Source organism: Schistocerca piceifrons, chromosome X, assembly GCF_021461385.2.
Source record: "Schistocerca piceifrons isolate TAMUIC-IGC-003096 chromosome X, iqSchPice1.1, whole genome shotgun sequence".
Classification (NCBI taxonomy): Eukaryota; Metazoa; Arthropoda; class Insecta; order Orthoptera; family Acrididae; genus Schistocerca; species Schistocerca piceifrons.
Window position 1 is genome coordinate 651922737 of NC_060149.1, and position 18146 is coordinate 651940882.

General features: G+C 43.3%; 1 protein-coding gene across 1 annotated transcript in view; it reads right to left on the reverse strand.

The window, feature by feature from the left end:
* Window positions 1–18146, reverse strand: part of LOC124722573 (transforming growth factor-beta-induced protein ig-h3-like) — a 345746-nt gene that overhangs the window by 56521 nt on the left and 271079 nt on the right. The window contains exons 6-7 of the mRNA XM_047247712.1: window positions 15904–16035; window positions 10092–10260 (exon numbers count right to left, since the gene is read on the reverse strand). Of these exons, the coding sequence (XP_047103668.1) occupies window positions 10092–10260; window positions 15904–16035 (301 nt within the window). The remainder of the gene's footprint in view (window positions 1–10091; window positions 10261–15903; window positions 16036–18146) is intronic.

The window sequence follows — 18146 nt, forward strand, 5'->3', positions numbered from 1 at the left end:
GGTCAATGCCGAAGTTGTGCAGTCATGCAAAAATATTCAAATGTGTGTGAATTCCTAAGGGACCAAACTGCTGAGGTCATCTGTCGGTAGACTTACACACTACTTAAACTAACTAATGCTAAGGACAACACACACACCCATGCCCGAGGGAGGACTTGAACCTCCGATGGGAGGAGCTGCGCAATCCGTGACATGGCGTCCTAAACCGCGCGGCCACTCCGCGCGGCTCGGTCATGGACATTATATGGTTGGTGTAACGTGCAACTCTCATTGTGGCCGTCGTATTGTGACTCGTATGTCACTCATAGCCGGACCATTTACGTTATGACGCTTACAGTGCAATCTTGTGGAAAATTTTCGTTCAATTTTTTTCTTCTTTTCACAGGTTCCCTCCTTCTGCGATAATATTCCGTTCGGATATGAAGTCGTTGTGAGCAACGTCCCTTTTTTTAACTGCGTTTTGAATCTGGAACTTTAATTATACTCACTACACAAAAAATTTATCAGCTTTTACTTTATGTCTTTGGTTTTTGATTGGGCAATAAGTTTGGAATTTATTTGCATTTTATTGCCAATAACTATTAGAAAATTATTGTTACTCCCTATAAACCATTTAAACGCAACAGAATTATGTATCTACAGATTGTTATGTTGATTTACTATCGGATGCTGCCGTTAAACCCTTATTATTTTTTAAAATTTAAATTTACTTAAATTAGTTTGCAATTTTCATAAAACAGCATTCCAGCTTATTATTCAAACTGAATTTAGTTAGTAAAAAGTATGATACTGTTTCTCTACAGCTATTTGTCGTCGCAGAGTGGCCAGTTTGAGAAGCAGAAGACGCTATAAAAGGCGACCGATGTATTCGACGTATACCGGTGTATTATACAGGCATCTACTCCATTATTAATACCGTCACACGGTGCTTTCCTAGGCTATCATCAATCTTTCGCTGTCTCCTAGAGCTGTATTGGTAGTCTGTTTTTTCCTTAATGCTGATACCAGTTTTGATACATTCCGCGTCCAACACGTGGAGCCATTTTTAATACTGGTCACGGAACGGTGGAGGAGCTTATGCGTCATTTCACTGGGAGCCTCGGAGTAGCTTCGGTTGGGTACTAGGCGATCGAATTTCAACAGCTTTTCTCTGTGGTTTCTGGGTGGCACCACTTAGTTGAATCCTAAATACAGGGTGAGGCATCCATTTCTCTTTATATACCTTTTGATGCGCTAAAGATATTGATAATCTGTTTTCACTTTGACGAATAGTTACTATGCCCAAGTAAAACAACAAACAGCATTTTATCGAAACCTTGTTACACATCGAGATGCAGACATCAGATTTGTTTTTCCAAATGGAACCATGCGGCTTTTTGGTTTCAGAACAGTAGCTCTAGATCAGTTTGCTAATCTTTATGCATTATCCGTAAATTAACATTGACAGCTATTTCTTCATTACTAAAAGCCATTGTAGACCTAAAAATCATTTACAAATTTGTAAAAGAACGACATCAGATAGTTTACGAGAACGATTAATTAAATCAACTTCGGCATAAGTCACCTTCAGAAAGACAATACACAATTAATCGAGATCTTCCTCTCACAGCGAAGAATTTTATATAGAAAGAAACATGAAATTCCGGGTGGTATGTATCAAATACGAACACATGGAAAAAATAACTTTAAATATTTTTTCCTGCATAATTTCTTCCTAGACCCAGATACGAAATATTTATATCTCTGAATCACACAATCACTCTCTCTCTCTCTCTCTCTCTCTCTCTCTCTCTCTCTCTCTCTCTCTCCTCTCTCTCCCGACAATTCTACTAAGGTTTTTCAGGGATGCTTTGTGAGTATTTTTGTGTAAGGGACACATGGTTGCCGACTGCTCGTTGCGGAGTAATAATAATGTAATTACAATTTATTGAGTTCGTTTCACAAATTACTTTTGTTTCAGTGAAAACGCGTTCACAACAGCCAAAAAGCCTGTAATATGCCATCACCAAAACGCACAACACAACCCACAGGTAGTGCAATACCTCTCAGATGCAAAAGTAGTGAGATGTGGCTGCTATTGCTGCGGGAACAGCTCAGCATAGCGTCGTTCTGCCGCTCTTGCAGTGCGTATCGGCCAACTGTTCACCAGCAGATCTACCCATACCGCTGTTAACAACTAAAGCTGCTAGACGAACAAACCCGAGACAGAACCGTTCAGTACCGAAAGCAACATTTATGGCGAAGAATAAGGCTGACATTACTGTTGACAACAACAAGCACTGTGGGTGATTTGACAAAGTTTTTCGCAAACAACATACACATCGCATAAGCCGTCATTTGCACTGTTGTGTAGAGGTTTTGGTACACACAATTACCGAATTAATGGGGGGAGGGGGATAGCAATCAAACGAAACGCAATTACTCTGTAGTGTGCCACTGGCAACCACAGGTCCATTATACGAAAATGTGAAGAAAATACCCCAGAACAACCTCCGAAATTTTATTCAAATGGTTCCAATGGCTCTAAGCACTATGGGAATTTTAACATCTGAGGTCATCAGTCCCCTGGACTTAGACCTACTTAAACCTAACTAACCTTAGGACATCACACACATCCATGCCTGAGGCAGGATTCCAACCTGCTACTGTAGCAGCAGCGCGGTTCCGGGCTGAAGCGCCTAGGACCGCTCGGTCACAACGGCCGGCTCCGAAATTTTGGCGATGGAGTACTATTCAGGATGATTCAGCTGCCCCTACCCATCGGTTTTGTGCAATCCGCAACACTTTCAAATACCATGCGCAATATTTTCGTATTCTCTCCCTCACTACGAGCAAACTTTTAGTTCTACAGACAAAACGAACAGCACATATTTGCCAGTGACCATCGCTTTAGAATTATTCAAGAAGGATGTAAAAAGTGACCTTCAGACGCGTTTTTCTTGAATAACTCTAAAACCGTGACTTCGAGCAAAAACGTATCTCAGTACGAAATTTAACTACATTAAATTTCCTACAAAAAGGCACTGTGCATTTTTTCCGTAGGACTAACAGTTTGCGTGTAGGGAACGAGAGAATATGAAAACCTTGTGCATCGTTTATGAAGGCGTTGCGGGTTGCATAAAACCCATAGGTAGCTGAATCACGCTGTATATATACTGGTCTGAAATGCTTAAGGACGAGATAAGTAAAGTGACATACTATATGAACTACTCGATGGAAACAAATGAAAGTGCAGTGGTTCAAAAAATGGCTCCAAGCACTATGGGACTTAACATCTGAGGTCATCAGTCCCCTATGCTTAGAACTACTTAAACCGAACTAACCTAAGGACATCACACACATCCATGCCCGAGGTAGGATTCGAACCTGCGACCACAGCAGCGCGGTTCCGGACTGAAGCGCCTAGAACCACTTGGCCACAGCGGCCGACAAAGTGCAGCCGTATGTTGCCAGCGGTCTCCCAGTTGTACATTGGAAGTTGGACACCACATGACGTAGGATCAGCGTGTCTGTAGTGCCAAATGGAACAGGCCCCGTAACACGATGCAGTTTAAAGGTTGGGAAAAGACAGCGTGTGTCAATTAGCGAGCAGTTATGGTGCACTCTGGTGGTGTTCTTCATTACAGCACGACCCGGAGACAACATTTGGATAACTTAATTTGGAGAAGAATCATCGGGAAACAGGAAGACGGAAGAAATGTGACGAGTGTAGTCCAGGAGTATGGTAATGCTATCACTGTGTCATGTGCATGAGGAGCATTTTGAATCACAGGCATTGCTGCCTGAAGGAGGCGACGCGGTCGATGATGGTCGAGTATAGCAGCTGATGAGTACTACATTGTGCAACACTCAAGAAGGTACCCACATCGATGTGGGTGCACTTGAAGTCACCTGCAACAGGACTGCAAGGCATGCAATCACAAGTTTCACAGTATCACAGCGACTGCATGGTTTTGGTTTCTTTGCCCAACTAGCAGAACGTCGTGTTCCGTTGACACCCACACATCGGCGACAGCATTTGCGATGGTTCCGAGAGTATAGGGACTGGTCCAACGAGAATGAGGTCGCATGGTCTTCATGGCTGAGAGCAGATGCAGTTTGAGTAGTGATTCTGGACGTACACTCATATGACGAGGGATGGGAAGACGCAATGCTCCCAGGAACATTGTCGAACATGATCGTTTTAGTGGTCCGACTGTTATATTGTAGGGAGGCATAATTTTGCATAGGCGATCTGACCTCCAAATCTTTGAACACGATACACTCACTGGTCAACGTCATTGTGACATTCTACTCCTTCTCCATGTGGGTCGTTTTAGGGGTGCATTCAGTTCCGACTTCGTTTTTATGGATGACGGTGCGTGACTGCATCAAACTGCGCACGTGGAGAAGGTCTTGGAACGAGAAGATATTCGGCAAATGGACTTGCCTGCCCGTTCTCCCGACTTAGATCCCATCGAGCACGTGTGTGATGCGTTGGGGAGACGTATTGTAGCACGTTCATATGCACCAACGACCATGCAGCAGTTTACAATCGCACTGGTGGAGGAATGGGACGCATTACCACAGGAGCTCTTTAAGAACCTTATAGCCAGCATGAGAGCACATTGCAGAGCATGTCTTGTCGTCTATGGTGATCACGCGTCCAATTAAGAACCACGTTCCGTCTTTTATAATGTACAGGGGACCATAATAAATTTCGGTGATTTTGGTGAAATTATTGTCTATGAATAAAACTGTCATTTTGTTCGTATCATTTCTTATTTCTTTCAGTTACCTACTGTACTATACTGTAACAGCTCCTTATATGTAGAGTCGAAGTTTCATCAAGCTATGTGACTTGGCAGTGGCACATCATGCGAAAGTTACTTCCGTCCTTAAGTTTTGCACACCACTGTATTCAAACTTCAACGAACATATTCCTCCTTATGACACATTAAGCATATTATAACACAGAGTGTCAATTTCTATATCCTGTGTTTCAGCAAATAATGGTATCATATATTTCCTCGGCGCCTCCTATGATTGCATTGCACATAACCGGAGGGAGCCTACTAGCCAAAAGCTACGGTTTACTCGCCAGTTAGTTGGCTTAGCTAACCTCTGTATCTGTAGTTTGGTCAAATGATTGCCCTCCGTTCGCTGTAGTTGCTCATGGACTCCTACGGTAATACTGCGGGACGCTACCCGTAGCTCCGGTTAACCTTCACCGTTCATGAGCTCTGGCTACTTGTAACAACAAGGCATTAGCCCACCTGACCTCAGGCGTCAGTTCTTTACCAAATAATGGTAGGTCCATTGACATATCAACACGAGAACATTACTTGCTTTGTAATATTACTCTCTTTGCTTCAGGTTATAAAACAACTATTACGGATTTTTCATTCTATACCACTAATATAAAATAATGCCTTACCAATATTTGCAGCTACGCCTAGCACTGCAGGCTGCAAATATTATATCAAAAATTATATATTTAGGACAAAAATATCATATATCCTCCTAATACAGTAGCGTTTAGTAGCATCCCATTGTCGGTTGAATACTAATAACACAACGGAAATTCGAAACTATAATGTGATGCTAATTCTATGACTGCTTCTCTTCATTGTAATATTCTTTCATTGTGTCTTCGTTCACAGACGAGGTTGAATAATTCTCAATCACTAGTTTCATTTGGATCAAATCCCTGTCTGGCCGTCAAGATTTAGGTTCTGCACTGTTTCGCTTAATAATTATGGTACATGTGACATCAAAAAAATGGTTCAAATGGCTCTGAGCACTATGAGACTTGACATTTGAGGTCATCAGTCCCCTAGAACTTAGAACTACTTAAACCTAACTAACCTAAGGACATCACACACATCCATGCCCGAGGCAGGATTCGAATCTGCGACCTTAGCGGTCGCGCGGTTCCAGACTGTAGCGCCTAGAACCGCACTGCCACACAGCCCGGCACATGTGACATCGATTTTTTCGTGGTCGTGCATATTTCTCTTATGTAACTAAGTCGACACGTATAATTCACAAGCTTTCTTACAGTGGTAGGCGGAGGCTACTTCGTAGCATTGTTAGCCATTCCCACTGCTGTTTCGTTCGCACATGGAATACGAAAAAAATGACTATCTACATGCCTCTGTGCGTGATCTACTCTCTGATTGTCATTCGAAGTATATCAAAGAGACAGTACAACTGTAACGCTGTCTGTTGCCAATACCGATTGTCTCAGCTTACACAACAGGATTTCACGTGAACAACGACTACTGTCGTCTAACGATTCTCATTCAAGTTCCCTACACCTCTCTGAAACACTTCAGATATGCTAACATGTTACAATCTTAGCACTGTGTCTGTGAATGTCTTTGATTTCTACTGTTATTCCCGCTTTATTGAAGGCTCCAAACATTGGGGAGCTACACTTCAATGCTATGGCCTTTTATGCGTTTTCTTTACACGATGCATTGCCTTTACCCTTGCTCCACTCACTATTATCCAAGTCTACTGTTCGTCAACTCAAAAACCAATTTCTTGAATCCTTTCCATTCCATATTGACTTGTAATAGTACCCGCAGCTTTTTAAACGATGTGGCATGCTTCCTCATTTTACCACTAATCCTGTAACCGGAAGCTGTCGGATTTTCTTGTTTATGGGCATTAACTTACGTTCATTCATATATCTTAAAGAAAGCTCCTATTCAATCCATCTGATGGAAACACTGTCCGAGCCATGTTGCGTCGTCTTTAAACTCAAGCAGCGATTATAATTTCCGACAGACCACAGCTTCGCCAGTGAACAAACTGAGTAAGTCAGTGTTAAAAAAATGGCTCTGAGCACTATGGGACTTAACTTATTTGCTCATCAGTCCCCTAGAACTTAGAACTACTTAAACCTAACTAACCTAAGGACATCACACACATCCATGCCCGAGGCAGGATTCGAACCTGCGACCGTAGCGGTCGCGCGGTTCCAAACTGTAGCGCCTAGAACCGCTCAGCCACTGGGGCCGGCCTAGTCAGTGTTATCTCGAATTAGTTCAGTTTGTGTTTTTCTATTTTAACACCAGGCGAATATAACATATCACTTCAGGAACAGGTGTAGGCAATGACAGTGATTATCAGAAACTGATTTGAGTAAAACGTCAAAGCAACAAGTTTAACGAGTGTCGAGTCGAGTTGAAGAGTTCATGCTGTGTTAAAAGAGACTTAAGGAGCTGAAGACAAATGAAAATCTGAAATTCATACCGTGCTTAGAAATAATTTCGAACATAACGTATCAGATATGGGGTGGGAACCAACTATATGATTAGTTTAACAACAAATGTAATCATTGATAGCTGAGTGGATTTTCACAAGTCTGAGAGTAATAACGATATGGAGATCAGAGCTGATGTTCGTCCACTCGTCCAACGTAATGCTAACCAATCTAAAAAAACAACACCAATAAAGGCTTGTCGAGTGAATGAGACGGGAGATTGGCAGGTTTCCTTCCCACGTGTCAATACTCGTGACAACAGTGAATAACGATATTTATAAATTGCTTGTGGTATTCTTGTTAATTGTTCGTACTGAATTATAGTCGATGAGTTATTTAGTTAGTTAATGTGTGTCAGCCAAACCAGATTCACGATATACGTTTTAATGCGGAGCATTTCAATTGAACAGGTGTCTGGCTAGTTACGGATTTTTCTATATAAATGATTAATCATTACCATTCAGGAATTCATGTGTGGTATAGAAGGAGTTGTTAAAACACTCTGTCTGTCTCTCAGACGTTTTATTCCAGTTGGTAGATCATCAAAGAGTGGTATAGCTATATATTTCACCGCGTTCTGTGTCAGAGTTAGAGCAGTTAATGAGTAATTACGTTCTCTTGAACAATGAATACTTTTAATGTAAGTGAGGAATCACCTCAGGATGTTATTCAATAAGACAACAGGGAATGAAAGTGTACAAAATATATTAACTTACTGACTTCTTTAGGCTCAAAGTTGACAGTTGTTCTAATGAGAAAAGTAGCCTTACCTGAACGCTTCAGTAGGTCTCCTATATGGTTTTTCCAGTTTAAGTTTCCACCAATATGTACAGCTAAGAGTACTTTCTACCCTATTATTTCTTCTTGGTATTCTAGTTTAATAAAGGTGAGATATTTTTGATAGTATAGAAATCTGTGAATTGTATTCTTTTAAAGTTTAAAGTCAGTTTGTGAATATATATGAATTTGCAAGACGACTTAATTCCTTAGAGGTAAATTTTGAAAAACAACAAAAGCCAGTTTATTATCTTCCTGAAGCGAATAGTGCACCAACTTACTGTACGATGTGATACGATTGTCGGGAATGTACTTGAGCATTTTGTGAATATCTTTAATTTTGTTCTCATTGAGTGGACACGCATCATTTGGATAAACATGTCTGGTTGATAGTTCTGGGCTACGTGGATATGTTGGACAGAGTGTGAAAGAATGTTGAATTATTCCAGCTATGAACGGTTTTGTCACAAGTATTCCGCTCTGTTTAGCAGATAATCATAATTCCTTAAAAGTTGGAGCAGTGCACACCTTTTTATCCCTAGCCCTTAACAGAAGTCTATGGAACTGACCTTTTTTTTGTAATAAAATGGCCACTAGTTATTGTAATCATAAACATCTTCACTTTCAATGATAGTAACTGTAAAATTTTCTTTACCACTAGAGCTAACTATGAGTTCATACACGTCCTTCAGTGTATAGAGTCTGTCCACTGTCTCAGTCTTCTTTTCACTACTGCAAAGCCATTATCTGACGGAAGAAAAGAGTGTCCTCCGACGGGGAAAGTAAATATGATGCTCAAACAATGCTTCTGAGCACTTACAACCATTAAAAGCCTGATAAGGGTAATGTTCTTATTCTGCCCTGGACATCCCTCACAAAACAAAACAGATTTATTTAGCACTACATGAAACACAGGTATTGCAATAATGGAGAAAAAAGCTGCATACCTGACAAGCAAATCAACTTAAGTGCTGGACTAAGGCAGTTTTGCCGGGTGACACGAATATTTCTTTACTAGAAGTAATGTACAGAAGATGCGCACACGTGGTATTAAACTTCAAGGCCCTTTTTAAGGGCGTGGGGCGAGATCAAGACCACAGGGCGGGTGCTCGAGTGTATCCCACTTGAGTTGTGAAACTTTTGTGTTACGACACTTGCGATGTGGGGACGTACGTTATCATGAAGCAGCAGCACCCCATGCCGCACGGAACTTGGGGCACCATTCCACTACGGTTGTTTACGAGGGGCATGGTGACTCACATATATTCTTAATTTTCCGGTGGGTGTCTACCTGTATTTGTCTTTCGGCAGCCAATTCAAGAATAAAAGCACGTTAGTACTTTTTGGACGCATTTGATAATAACGTCGCCGTAATTCACGTTCCCGTATTTATCGCACACACATCGGAAAGACAAGAATGCTACGATAACCCGATAATCACTTGCCCACATGTCGGTGTTTATATGCCCGCATCAGAGTCTCAAAAATGGTTCAAATACATCTGAGGTCATCAGTCCCCTAGACTTAGAACTATTTAAACCTAACTAACCTAAGGACATCACACACATCCATGCCCGAGGCAAGATTCGAACCTGCGACCGTAGCAGCAGCGCGGTTCCAGACTGAAGCGCCTAGAACCGCTCGTCCACATCGGCCGGCTCAGAGTCTCACTAAGTGGCATATACGCTGCAGCAACGCCATGAGGTGGAAAATTTCTTATCGTTCCTTGTGTGTGTGTGTGTGTGTGTGTTTTGAATGTTTTAGGTTCAGTTTGTTAATTTAAAAACTAGTCTGTTAACGTATGACGCAGAGGCTTTTGCACACTGTCATTATTAAAGTGTTAAGAAAACTTCGTTTGCTGTGTGAATGCTCCTTTTGAAACTCTGCGATACAGCGACGAAATTTACACTCAGCGTAGTACCTGCAGCAAACGAAATTAGTTTCCATGTTTGATTGAAGAAATGTTCCTCGACTGAAGTATCGAGCATTTTTTAACGACTACAGCAGTAGTTTTGCCACAGTTTAACGTGACGACAAAGGTGAGAAGCAGTGAAGAACTCACCCTCCCTGGCGGCGTCGTCCTGCAGGATGCGGTCGAGGCGCGACTTGGGGATCTTCTGGAAGGCCTCGTCGGAGGGCGCGAGCACGGTGCACGGCTGGTGCGAGCCGCGCAGCCGGTTCACCAGCCCCGACTGCTCCATCGCCTTCGCCAGCTGCCAGAAGCGCCCGTCCTGCCGAACACACATGCTGCACATAGCTTACGTCGTAAGCCACTGTTACGGCCGAGATTGATTGTCTTCTGTAAATTCGAGTACTGTGACTGAGAGCGTCACTCTTGTGTTTAGCCAGGCTGAAGAAAAGATGAGTATCTCTTTACTAAGTGGTGGTGGTGGTTGTTGGGATGTTTAAGGGGGACTAAACAGCTAAGGCCGTCAGTCCCCCCTTTACTAAGTGCTAATTCTTAGTTTGCCTGTGTTCTCGCACTTGACGATTTTCGATGAAATTATTTGAAATGAGTACCAGATGAAAATTTCTTGCGTCCTTATCGATCTATACAGTCAACAATTGAGAATTACTATGTACGCATTTCAGCAAGTCAAATTTGTGCTCAACGACTGTAGGTGCCGCCCGTTAAGATGCCACTATGTGTTAATGAAGTATGTATGAGAATACAGGTTTTCTCGCCGAAATTTAAGCAATGTTTCTACAACATTCTGAGTTGTCTATTACGGCGGTGTGGGTCTCCTGCATCGTCCCCCTACGCTCCTCGGAGTATGGGAATTCTCTCATTTTCATGTACAGCATCGAGACACCACAGGTAGAATTATATTAATACCTTCTGCTGCTAACGGGCATTGATATATATCAACGAGGACAGGTGAAAATGTGTGCCCCGACCGGGACTCGAACCCGGGATCTACTACTACATGGCAGACGCTCTATCCATCTGAGCCACCGAGGGAACAGAGGATAGCGTGACTGCAGGGACTATCTCGCGCACGCCTCCCGCGAGACCCACATTCTTACCTTGTATATCCACACAAATGGTTCAAATGGCTCTGAGCACTATGCGACTTAACTTCTGAGGTCATCAGTCGCCTAGAACTTAGAACTAATTAAACCTAACTAACCTAAGGACATCACACACATCCACGCCCGAGGCAGGATTCGAACCTGCGACCGTAGCGGTCACTCGGCTCCAGATTGTAGCGCCTAGAACCGCACGGCCACCCCGGCCGGCTATATCCACACACTAAATTTGTAGTGTCCCACTCCAACAGACTCATTACTCTTGGAAGACATTCTTACCAAGTCCCGTAAGAATTCGGCGAATATATGTACATCGGCACAGAAGAAGTAGGTCATGGCCGGTGTTGCCAGAACTATATCCATATAACCATAGGAAGTGGTTCTTTGTGGGCTCTGAACTACATACTACCTCTCTCTGGTGCACCAATCGCGTGTTCGGAAATGAGTTTCTCGTCATTGATGGGGGTTTTGGTGGAAAATGCAAGAATAGCGTGCCTCAGCGAGAGAGACATGTCTCCAGTATCAGATGAAAGGTTCCGTTTCGGATACGGATACGTGTCGGAGGGCTTCGTATAATACATAATGATAGATTTGTGTTGGAAATGCTAAAAATATTTTCCTCACAAGTTAAGGCTTTTTCTATTAATGTGTTGCATGTTCTGAAAATAAGCGCAATGCGTAGTGCTGTGAAGGGATGCTTCGGCACAGAGCCTGTGCTTTAAGGTGGCTGAACCAAGGTGGTGGCATCTCTTGGACATATCACTAATTCGTCGTCCACAAAGATGGATTTTAAAGCGAGGGTTGTAGGGCTTCGGAAATTTTAAACGATTCTTTTTGCAGTTAACCTTACCTAGTGACCGCCACTATTATTTTATGTTTTGAGAAAATGGTTGGAAATAGAAAATCGTAGTTAACTGCACATTTCGTCGTTCTTAGAGTAAGGCATTTGCAGAAGAACATTGTCTTACAGAGTATTAAACTGACGATTTTAGTCTGCATATAATGAGAACTTGCAGAGTCCATGAATTGTAATTGCTTTGGTGCAACAAAGCCAGAAAGGTTCCGGATAAAAACTTACGATGGACATAGGAAAGATTTTCTTTTCTATTAGAAGAAAGTGGCAGAAGTGACTAGAATTTATTTTTGATTCTTTTGCAGAGGCCAAGGCTTGTGTAGGACTTGAATGGAGACAAGTAGATATTGATGATTTATTCTACTGCATCATCTTCAGAGCTATGCGAAAACAGTAGCCCATAGTGGCATTGAACGGTTTACTGATCAGTGTATTTTTATATTTAGTGTATCCTTTTACTTGCATACTCAAATTTTGTTTTAAATTGGGCTAATCGTTTCAGTAGCTTTTAGCGCAGTGATTATAACCAGAATAGTTTTTCCGAAGTTAGCACGATAGATATAAAGAGAAGAAACACGACGGAAGCATTTGTTAATATTAGCCAATGACGTATTACTGAAAATACTTTATTTAATCTATCGAACAACTGGAAGAGAATCAAAGAACTAAATCAGTAAGGAATTATAGGGGAGAAAGAAATTATTGGAATTGAAATTGTACTGTTCTTAGTTTTGAACTCTGACGTTGAACAGGAATACCCAAGCTATGGCTGGTGTTGGCATTCATCTGTATATAATGCACAAAGAAATCATTTCTCTTTTTGTGAGTAATACGGAATCACGCAAAATGGCTAATTAAGGTCATAAAATAATTCATTTTACAATAACGCAAGGAGGACCTGCTACGAAGCGCTTATATCGCTGACGAGCATGACAAAACACCCCCACCGAGAGAATTTTGAAAGCAAACACAGAATTTCGACGTTAAAATATACTGAGTGCTTCAATGAAGCCAAAGTTTTAGGAGTATGATGTTGAATGCCATCAAAAAGAGGGAGACGAGGCGGTAAATTCTTGTTTCGTAGAACGCGGTCGGCCGCTGACGGATTCATAACCGCCCCCACTCTTGCACTTCCTCGTCCGACCGAAACCGACGTCCATGCGTGTCTCTCTTCAGGCCTTCAAAGATGTGAAAACCACACCGTGAAAGATCCGGACTGTACAGAGGATGTTTCTGTGTTTACCAACCAAATCGCCGAAACGTTGCATTCGTCCGATTGGCAGCGTGGGGTTGTTTCCGTCCGACAGAATTCCTGCGCGTTTTGACATTATGATGTGTGGTAGTTTCTTCAAAGCGTCTTCATAGAGCTGTGCATTGATTGTGATTCCACGCTCGAGGAACTCCATGAGCAGAGGAAGTATCGTGCTGTACGAAAACGCTCGCCCCACACTGCCAAGCGGACGACGGCTACGTTTCAGCGATTTGGTTGGAAAACATAGTAGTCCTACCTACAGACCGGATCTTTGGCCGTGTGGTTATGACATCTCCGTCAGCGGTCGACCGCTTTCTACGAAACAGGTACTTATCGCCCCGTCTCCCAGTGCAATATAACATCTTAAAGCGTGTGGTAATCGCTTTTAATGGAACTATTCCATGATCCCGTTGTCGGTTTTCGTTTGAGTGCCCTTATAATACACACATCTAAAAAAATTTCGCATCACACCGGTTCTCAGAACTCCTGAAGATAGACGTTGACTGTGGATATTCTATCACAGACACAGTCCCTTTGACTGTTCAGAGATATCACTAAACTCGCCCAAAGATGTAAACAATCGTGCATGAGCAGCGCCTATTAGACGGAGGGGGTCCGACAGCCAATCAGTTCCAGTCACTCCACCAGGAAGGGGGTACATGGCTCGTGTTGTCTGTAGTTTAACCATGTCTAGACGGTCAATACCTCGATTTGATCACGTCCGCATTCTTACTTTGTGCCTGGAAGGGCTCTCAAGAACGGACGTGTCCCGACGTGTCCAGGTGTCTCGGAGTGAACCAAAGCGATGTTGTCCAGACATGGAGGAGATACAGACAGACAGGAACTGTCGATGACATGCCTCGCTCAGACCGCCCAAGGGCTACTACGGCAGTGGGTGACCGCTAGCTACGGATTATGGCGTGGAGGAACCCTGACAGCAACGCCACCATGTTGAATAATACTTTCTGTGCAGCCACAGGACGTCGTGTTACGACTGAAACTGTGCGCAATAGGCTGCATGATGTGCAACTTCACTCCCTCCTGCAGTCACGACACCATGCAGCACGGTACATATGGGCCCAACAACATGCCGAATGGGCCACTCAGGATTGGCATCGCGTTCTCTTCACCGATGGGTGTCGCATATGCCTTCAACCAGACAATCGTCGGAGACGCGTTTGGAGGCAACTCGGTCAGGCTGAACGTCTTAGACACACTGTCCAGCGAATGTAGCAAATTGAAGATTCCCTGATGTTTTGGGGTGGCATTATGTGGGGCCGACATACAGGGCTGGTGGTCACGGAAGGCGCCGTAACGGCTGTACGATACGTGAATGCCGTCCTCCGATCGACAGTGCAACCATATCGGCAGCATATTGGCGAGGCATTCGTCTTCATGGACGACAATTCGCGCCCCCATCGTGCACATCTTTCTCCAGAATAACGACATGCACGACTAGAGTGGTCAGCATGTTCTCCAGACATGAACCCTATCGAACATGCCTGGGATAGACTGAAAAGGGCTGTTTATGGATGACGTGACCCACTAACCACTCTGAAGGATCTACACCGAATCGCGGTTGAGGAGTGGGACAATCTGGACCAACAGTGCCTTGATGAACTTGTGGATAGTATGCCACGACGAATACAGGCATGCACCAATGGAAGAGGACGTGCTACTGGGTATTAGAGGTACCGGTGGGTACCGCAATCTGGACCACCACTTTTGAAGGTCTCGCTGTATGGTGGTACAACATGCAATGAGTCGTTTTCATGAGCAGTAAAAAGGGCTGAAATGATGTTTATGTTGATCTCTATTTCGATTTTCTGTACAGGTTCCGGAACTCTCAGAACCGAGGTGATGCAAAACTTTTTTTGATGTGTGTATAATACGTGCATTTGTATCAAATCTGCACGGTATGAAGGTGTAGTACTAGTATTCTACATCGGTCTGCGACTGTACTACAGCGTTTGTGCCCTTATACAATCAAGCTGATAATTATTATGTGAAAGGAAAAGTTTTAGGAGGTGAACTTTTCTACTGCTTTGGCTGTTGTTCGTAAAGTATGTGGGCAATTAGTAACCGCTTCTCTGCAACCCTTACATATTGGCAGAATGTGTTTCTTAATAAAGATAACTGACAAGTGTCAGAGTGTTTGCACTACTGGGCCTATGTGAAACACTGGCCAGGGCGCAGTATCCTTGAAGGACAGCTGTTGGACGTAAAGCAAAGAATCCTTGTCCTGTCTATAGATTCTGAGACTTTGTAAACAAAGAGACTGTGGAAATACAAGTGAATGACAATTTAGTCAACCGGAACAGTGGTTTCCATCTGAGTTACACATGGGATACTGCATATCGCCGATTCGAGACGAGCGTTCCCTGAGAGCTATGCATACAGTAGGAGTTACGAAGTGGTGTCATCTGGACTCGACGTCTGGTCCACCTACTACCACATCTCCACCATACAGGAACACTCACTTTACGAGTCACGTGTATATAAGATGATTTTCCTACATGATTCCGACATTTTGTCAGGTGGCGAGTAGAGAATTTATCGGAATGTTATTTGAATATGACGTTCTTACTGAGCATTGACATGTATTTAACATCTCTTCTGGTAAGATAGCAAATGTCTTTTCAGTTTGCGTTTCCAAACTGACTGTAACGAATGAAGATATCGATAGCGATGACGAGAGAAGGTGCCTGACATTAAGCAGATGGGTGATGAGGGCCTTACCTCCATGATGATCTCAGCGACGTCCCTCTTCTCGACGAAGACGGGGTCCAGCACGCCGTCTACCAGGTGAACCACTCCGTTGGTCGCCTCCAGGTCGCGGCGCGCGATCCGCTTGCAGTTCACCGTCTCCACCTGACACACACCCCATACTCGGTTGGAACACACTTTTATCACCAATACAGAGTTATTAAAAAGTACCTCCGTGGTTTCGGAAGATGACTGCGTGGAACATACAACACAGACAGTAACATGACACGTACCGGTAGAGAGAGCATTTCTCCATGTTTCGATTCGTAATACGCGCTGTGGCATAGTTGCTCTAGTGGGTAGGCGTGTAAGAAAATGTAAACAAATCATCCGCCCCGTACTATCGCATTGAATTAGTTCGTGTCTGCATATGGGCAACCCAGTGAAAAGATTTACAAAGCGGAGGTCGTTGTTACGCCTTCTCGTGCAGTTTGCGCCAGCGACTTCAATGAAATGCTCTTAAAATTGCTGTTTACCGGGTCACAAATTCAAATGGCTCCAAGCATTATGGGACTTAACATCTGAGGTCATCATTCACCTAGACTTAGAACTACTTAAACCTAATTAACCTAAGGGCATCACACACATCCATGCCCGAGGCAGGATTCGAACCTGCGACCACAGCAGCGCGGTTCCGGACTGAAGCGCCTAGAACCGCTCGTCCACAGCGACCGGCTTACCGGGTTACAGACAGTGCCCATATTAAGCATCGGTAATGAGAGTTAAAAACTTCGAGAGATGCTCTGTCCACAGAAATACGTCTTTATTGTTTATGTACTGAAGTTTTCGCACAGTCATCTTCTGAAACTCCGAAGTGCTTATAAGTAACCCTATATTCGGCTGGCAGGAAAAGGAAAGATTGTGGAGTAACGTTCCTGTACATGAGACTGAGCCAATGTCCTCGGTGAAAATTATAAAATGTTGCAGTTTCTCAGGGAGTGCGTCTGTTATATGAGGCACAGTAAGGTCTGCGGGCCCTTGATGCGAACTTAGTGGCGAAGGTATGTGGTGCACCAGATTTCCTTTTCCCTTCATTTCCACGGTGATAAACAACATAAACACAAAACTACACTCTATAATCAGTCCTGAGTAATCCGCGTGACACTGATACATACTTGATGTTCTAACTGAATAACTGAAGGCAACCGTTCCACACTATTTTAGTACGTCCCACAAACACTCATGACAATGGGTCACAAACCAATAACAAAGTGTAATTTTTTCTTCGTGTGGCTACCCAGCAAATCAGTTTTCTTGAGTACGCCCCGAATCAGCACTCTAAGTAGATCTTCAAACATATTTCTATTTCATGGCGTTGTTAAGACGTTCCATCTGCTAAATGATATATAAACGGTACGATTATAGGGTGCTTAATATTTTCCCTGCTTTATTTTTGTAATTCTTTTTGACGTCACATGAAAATTATGAGCGATTCCTTATACAAATCACAGATCAGCAAGAGAGCATTTCGAATGCTGTGTTTCGGTGACAGCTTCACGTGATTACTCGTTGCACTAGTTGTAGACTATCGCCGCACGACAACTCTGAAATGAGAAACGTGCATGACACGATCATCGTAGCGGCACGGGAGTTCACGTTTGTCCTACGATCGACAAATTCTTGTCACTCGTACAGCTGTCCTGTACATAGTTGGAGTTCACGACCAATGACGTGTTTTCAGATTTAACTACTAGCAACTGCATTCCTAATTTGAAATCTGTCTTCTTTTTCTAAGGCTACCTACATTTCATATGGGGAATGAAGTGACAAGAAGCTTTGATTCAGCATAAGCCATTCACACGTAGTTCATGGAAAGGAGAATAACGGAAGTAAGTGTTTAACTTTCCATCGATAACGAGGGCATTTCAAACACAGCATAAGTTCGGATTGGCGAAGAATGGGGAAGGAAAATGTAATTGAACTTGTTAGTGGAATCATACAGGCATTTGCCTAAGTGGTTTAGCCACTGTAGCCTGCTACCTAAACACTGAGGCGACAGAATTCATGGGATAGCAATGTGCACAAATACAGATGCCGGTAGTATCTCGTATACAAGGTATAAAAGAGCAGAGCATTGTAGGACCTATCATTTGTACTCAGGCAAAAATGGAAATGAGCGTTTGGAGTCATTGGCCGGGAGGCCCCTTGCGGGGCAGGTCCGGCCGCCTTGGTGCAGGTCTTATTACATTAGACGCCACACTGGGCGACCTGCGCGC